This window comes from Olea europaea, unplaced genomic scaffold (genome assembly GCF_002742605.1).
Source record: "Olea europaea var. sylvestris unplaced genomic scaffold, O_europaea_v1 scaffold921, whole genome shotgun sequence".
NCBI classification, from domain to species: domain Eukaryota; kingdom Viridiplantae; phylum Streptophyta; class Magnoliopsida; order Lamiales; family Oleaceae; genus Olea; species Olea europaea.
In genome coordinates this window covers 108,733-115,419 of record NW_019267693.1, presented here as the reverse complement: position 1 = coordinate 115,419, position 6,687 = coordinate 108,733, and the positions used below count along the sequence as shown (strand labels likewise).

Here is a 6,687-nt window from a genome sequence, read left to right as displayed (position 1 = left end):
AAAGGCAATTCTATGTAGCACTTCATGACATTATATGATATTGTACTGCGCTATTCAAACCCTGTTTGACATTTATTAAATTAAATTTTTTTTCAAATTTATTTTTAATCATACATTCATGTAGTAAAATATTTTGTATGTAAATTCAAAACTATTTCTTACTTTTTAACCTCACTTTTTCCCAAAAAAAGAAATCACTATTTTAAAACTCATTTAAAAAAAAAAAATTTCATTTTGCAGATGTACAAAGCATCATTCTATGCATCATAAGCAATATTTTGAAAATCGACCTGGACATCGATCCAAAAAAGATAAATGGTCAATCAAAATGTTCAATCGAGATCGAATCAAATGCAATAAATAAATAAGTATACACAAAGAAAAAAAATTATAAAAACAATAATTTTATAAATTTTCATATTACTAATTAAAGTAAATCTGTGTTTATTAATTAGATTCATTATTTTGCAATTAGTCTCAACGCATTAAAAACTAAAAATCAATACGTTAAATAGTTTGCTTTGATAAAATTGAAATAGTTTGAGCCTATTATGTTACTAATGAAATGTAATTTAAATTTAAACATTAAATAAATGAAAAGATGGAGGTGAATATTACAATATAGGTCATTTAGACATATACTTCGAAAATGGTTTTAACGGGCAATTTAACATTTTTTTGCTAGCCTACTATTTCATATTGAAAGTTTATGCCATTATTTGAGAAAAGTGCATTTATAAAAGGAGCATATCATTCATGTTTCTATTACGTTTCATTTTTTTTTTCAACTATATAATTTTTTATAAAATAATATTATATGTAAATCGAAATTTTTTCCTTTCTCTTCAATCACTCATCCTTTAAAAAAAACTATCCTTTTCATTTTCATTTCAAAAAAATGGGGGGCTAAATAATATTTACGTAATAAAAATATGAGGAAAAATCAATAAAGGAAAAAGTGCAGAAGAAGGAAAAATGAACGGCGGTGGAAAGAAATAAGAAGTGGGGAGGAGAAGGCATGGCGCGAATTTCTACGTTGCTTCTGGAGCAGGAGTCGTTGTGGACCCGTGGCCCTTCTCTCCATTCTCTTTTCGACCCACTTCAACATTTCTTTTCATTTATACACAATCCTCGTAACATTCAATAATCGTATACATATTCTTCGAATCTCTATGCTTTTTTTTAGATCTTTTGAGCCTCCGGAAAAACCCATATACAATTCACCAATACCCTCGTTTTAAGCTCCATCAATAGCAGCTTCCGAGCCCTATTAAGGTCCGTTGCAAATCCAGGTTTTATGCATTTTTATTTCAAGGTGTTTTTTGGGCTTGAAATTTTGAGGCTTGTTTTTACAAATGCGTGTGTTATGATTACGTCTCGATAATGGTTGTTAAGGATTTTTTTTTTTTTTTTGCTGAGAATTACGGACCATTGGTAGTTCTTTTTCTTTCATGATTTCAATTTTTACCTTTTTCTGTTGTTTTAGCATTTCAATTTTCCTTCCTCTGCATTCTTCTCATTTACATTAAGATCTGGTCTTCATAGATCTATAACGATAAACAGAAAGCAAAATTCTATATTTCAGTTTCTGTAATCCGGGAATTTTTTTATGTTAGATTGATTTTTGACGATTTACAGTCCTATAAGTTTTCAATTTGGTTTTGTGCATAGCGTGCATAATTCAGATAGTTATTCACGAGAACATGTACTTAGTCAATTTCCTCTTATTAATTGTGGGATTGCACTTTTGTTTAGCAGAAGTAAGCAATGGCAACCAGCATAGCTTCGGGAAGTGGTCTTCTGCATCTTAGAGAGAGTGTATACAGGGGACAGGGCTGTAGACGAGCCTATTTTGTGTCCGGTATTGGCATCCCAACATGCGTCCAAAAAGATCATTCTTGGTATTGTTACAAAGGCCTCTGTGTTACAATTTATTTGACTGAGCTAATGAGGAACAACAAATGATTGGTTCTCTAGTAACATCACTACGGGTTTGTTGGTTTAGACCGATGAAACAACTTATGGTCGACAGTTTTTGAAGGAAAATTTTCTAATCTAGAAGACTTTTTTTTTTTTTTTTTTTTTTTTTTTTTTATTTTATTTTTTTTTTTTTTTTTTTTTTTTTTTTCAATACTTCTCAGTGTTTAGCTTATTAATGTGTTTTACATGATCTCCCTCTATTGTTTCTTTTCCAAAAAGAAATCAAGATCATACCATACCATTCCATGTTCAGTTTCTCTTTTTGCAAAGATTGATCATAGCTCTTGATAATTTGTTATGATCTCTTGCTTCAAGATTTAAGAATTACCTTTCAGGCTGCAATTGGAGTCTGAATTTAAATAAGGAAAAATATCCTCGCACTAACAACTTAGCTTTTAGATGAGGTTATTCTTGTGAAAATTTATGCACGCGTACGCCTTTTGATAAAAAAAATATCAGTTTGAAAGTACGTGGGTGAAAAGACTCTAAATATAAAAAAATAAATGTGTACCTCTCTAAACTACATGTACTTTTAGATGAGGTGGTTCAACAATTCACACTACTTGCCAACATTCGTACCTAGTGTTATATCACAACTACAGATTGTGGGACTTTTTATTTTTTATTTTTTATTTTTAACTTACATCAGATCATGTTTCATTTCTTAGGTCTCACAGGGTTCCCAATAACTTGCGGATTCATACAAGTAACCATTTCCAATCTCTAGCTAATGAGTGTCGACATAGGCAACACAGAACAGCAGTTATATCGTGCTTGAGAGATGGTTCTACGAAGTATTTTGATTTTGCTGTTATTGGCAGTGGAGTAGCAGGCCTTAGGTATGCTCTTGAGGTTGCAAAACATGGAACTGTTGCTGTGATAACTAAGGCCGAGCCTCATGAGAGCAACACTAATTATGCACAGGGCGGCGTGAGTGCTGTATTGTGCCCATCAGATTCAGTAGAGAGTCACGTGTTGGATACAATAGTGGCTGGAGCTTATCTATGTGATGAGGAGACCGTTCGAGTAAGTTGTCCAATCAAGTCATTTTTTCATTCTTCTTTAGCTAAAATTTTTGTGTGAGAACAAACAATGACTTTTCCGATGGAGTATGCCATTTTACCTGAATTGATTCAACCAAAAAAAAGAAAAAAAAAAAAATTCTAATGATGTGAAAGGAAGGAAGCTTTTGAACTGTGATAAAATAAGCTTCAGTCCCAACTATGAGAGCCCAAAAAAAAAAAAATAAATAAATAAATGTAAAGCATGCACATAGATTTGTAGCAGGGTGACCCGTATGAACTATCCAATATTAGGTAGGTCGATAAGCGGTTGAGAGAATAAATGAGCAGTACCATTAGGCTTTACACAGTCAAACAGGAACGAAGTTATTTCCAACACGAATGTATAATTGATTTTGTGTGTAATAAATCAAGATCAGAGTTACCTATCAAAAAAATCAAGATCATAGTTAAAAATTTCACACCTTTGACATTGAAGCATTTCTCTACTCATTGTCTAAAAACTGCATGTATTCACTTATTTCAGATTTTTCAGTTTTTACGGGCTTGTCTATATTTTCCAGGTCGTGTGCACTGAGGGACCTGAGAGAATCAGAGAATTGATTGCTATGGGTGCTTCTTTTGATCACGGGGAGGATGGAAATTTGCACCTGGCTAGGGAAGGGGGTCACTCTCATCGTAGAATCGTGCATGCTGCGGATATGACAGGAAGAGAAATAGAGAGGGCACTCTTAGAGGCAGTACAGAAGGATCCTAATATTTTTGTGTTCGAGCACCATTTTGCAATAGATTTGCTGACTTCTCAGGTTTGGTTCATGCCATTCCTAACTTGTTTAAGTCCAATGTTAATTTCAAATTGTATGAATGCAATGGTTCTGACACGTTTTGCAACGAAAAAGTTATTTACTAATATAAACATGTATGCTGGCGTACAGGATGGTTCTGACACGGTTTGTCATGGCGTGGACACTTTGAATACTGAAACACAGGAGGTAGAAGAGTGATTGCAGTCCATACAATTTCCTCCATTTTTCTTCAAATTTAGTAAGGATCAACTCATGGAAGGACTCTAATATTAACAGACTTCCTTCCTTTCTCTCATTTGAACTTTTAGGTGGTCAGATTCATCTCAAAGATAACTTTACTCGCATCAGGAGGGGCTGGACATATCTATCCAATTACTACAAACCCCCCGGTATGATCTTGCTTTCTTTTTCCTTGAAGTAGTTTCTTTCTACAAAGGTATCTACATCAGCATTTCTTTGTTGTTTTTTTTTTTAAATCAAATTATAAGTTGCCATCTTTAAATTTAGTAGGACTAAAACTAAAAACTTAACTACTGAATAACTTATTTCAGTTGAATTGATCAGAAACTACGTGGATAGCTATTTTCGAGTAGGCTAAATTGATGGAAACTACCTAAACTAACAAAAGCTGCATACACAAAAAATCTGATGTCATTTAAATTATAAGATTCTTAGATTTAACAATCAGTTAAGAATTATCTACCAGATTCTCATTCACATTACCACTTAGCTGACTTCCTTTCCGGAATCATGAGTCTGGATGCCTCCTGTACTTGTTTAAGTTTTGTTCGGCCCATTAGAAGTACCGGCAGAAAACAATGAAATTTGTTAATCCACCTACATCTGCATGAAATATTATGATCTGTATTCAAGGTTGTTACCAACTATCCTCTGATAGATTTTACTATTTTTTTAGAAGATTTGAAGCCATATTCAGAATGCCTGAGTTTCGGCATGCCATGTTCGGAACTTTGGATAGCAATGTAAATCAGTAGCACCATTTGTAAAACTTTATTCTCTTAGTACATGTTTAGTACAAAGTGCTGAAATAATGGACAAGATTTTAACCTGTACATGTTTGTGCATGCCTAAAAGCACCTTAAAAAGCTCTGCTTTTTTCCTACAGCAACACCCTTGTTGCCGTCCGATGCCATACAATAAAGTCAGCAAGCTAAAACATGTTCTTAGTACTATCCAATGCCCTACGGCCCATCTTATCAAACAAGCCATTAGCGTATTGTCTTCAAGACGTACTTCTATTTATCGACAATATCTTCCATTTCGTCCAAGCAGGATCCGAAGTATCGGCCTAATTGAACAATGATAAATTTACTTATTTATAAACTGCTTTGTTTTGAGTCAACCTTGATATGATATTGCAGGTTGCCACTGGAGATGGAGTAGCAATGGCTCACCGAGCTCAAGCTGTGATCTCCAATATGGAGTAAGTTTTTCAAATAGGGGTCCTTTATAGGGTGGTATGTCATGTAAATGAAAGGTTTCTATAACCTGGCATAAGTAATAATTGCTCTCTGGTTTTATCAATTTAAATATTCCGGAGGATTTCATCACTAATGTCTGTGAATAATTTTGCTCTCAGGTTCGTGCAGTTCCACCCGACTGCTCTAGCTGATGAAGGCCTCCCTATTAGACCAACCAAAGCTCGTGAAAATGCCTTTCTGATAACTGAAGCAGTGAGGGGCGATGGAGGCATCCTCTACAATTTAGACATGGAGAGATTTATGCCCTCGTACGATGAGAGGGCAGAGCTTGCTCCAAGGGATGTCGTGGCGAGAAGTATAGACGATCAAATCAAGAAACGTAACGAAAAATATGTACTTCTTGACATTAGTCACAAGTCCAGAGAAAAAATTCTATCCCATTTCCCCAACATAGCTGCTGAATGTATGAGGTATGGCCTAGACATAACTCGAAAGCCGATTCCCGTTGTTCCGGCTGCTCATTACATGTGTGGTGGAGTTCGGGCTGGGCTGCAAGGGGAGACAAATGTCCTAGGTCTCTACGTGGCAGGTGAAGTTGCATGTACTGGCTTGCATGGTGCAAACAGACTAGCTAGCAACTCATTGCTCGAGGCCCTTGTGTTTGCCAGGAGAGCCGTGCAGCCGTCAATTGATCACACGAAGAGTTCTTGTACTGATCATAGCGCTTCCCGTTGGTGGCCCCGACCTACAATGCCTAAATCACTTGGGAACACTATCCTGAGCAATATCATCCATAGGACGAGGGAAGTGAGGGACGAGTTGCAATCGATCATGTGGGAGTATGTTGGAATTGTTCGATCAACAACAAGGCTGCAAACTGCAGAGAGAAGGATCGGGGAATTGGAATTGGAATGGGAAACATACTTATTTCAACAGGGGTGGGAGCCAACAATGGTAGTTCTTGAAGCTTGTGAAATGAGGAACCTGTTTTGTTGTGCCAAACTGGTTGTAAGCAGTGCTCTCGCAAGGCACGAAAGCCGAGGGCTTCATTACACCATCGATTTTCCGCATTTGGAGGAAAGCAAAAGGCTGCCTACAATTATACTTCCCTCTTCATTTGTAAGTAATACATGGAGTTCCAGACAACTACATAGGCAGCAAATATGCCACAAGTCAGTAGTTCCTGCCAAAATTTCTATTTAATTTCAGTAAAAGTTATAACATTTTTTCAAGTTTTTTAGCATCATTCAACTGTACAAACACTAAATTCACACAAATATTTTCAAATTTGGTGGTAGGCATGTAAAGTATGGTTTTAGATGCTGCTGCATTGGGATCTGAACTTGTTTTCATGATTTTTGGGTGATGTTCCACATTTTGTTATGATTACGACGGTACATCACATCTTATGCACCAGTTTATAGCTAAATGGTTTAA

General features: G+C 35.6%; 1 protein-coding gene across 3 annotated transcripts; it reads left to right on the top strand.

Moving 5' to 3' along the window:
- Positions 1 to 964: 964 nt before the first annotated feature.
- On the top strand, positions 965 to 6,687 carry LOC111392330 (L-aspartate oxidase, chloroplastic). Of its 3 annotated transcripts, none has more exons than XM_023017652.1 (8): positions 965 to 1,275; positions 1,759 to 1,901; positions 2,649 to 3,006; positions 3,566 to 3,808; positions 3,938 to 3,994; positions 4,117 to 4,197; positions 5,191 to 5,252; positions 5,409 to 6,687. In XM_023017652.1, exons 2-8 carry the CDS (start codon positions 1,768 to 1,770, stop codon positions 6,451 to 6,453), a joined length of 1,980 nt encoding a protein of 659 aa, XP_022873420.1. In that variant the 5' UTR covers positions 965 to 1,275; positions 1,759 to 1,767; the 3' UTR covers positions 6,454 to 6,687. The 3 variants fall into 3 exon arrangements, with proteins under 3 accessions (XP_022873420.1, XP_022873421.1, XP_022873422.1); XM_023017653.1 differs by having other exon boundaries at positions 1,756 to 1,901; XM_023017654.1 differs by having other exon boundaries at positions 965 to 1,292.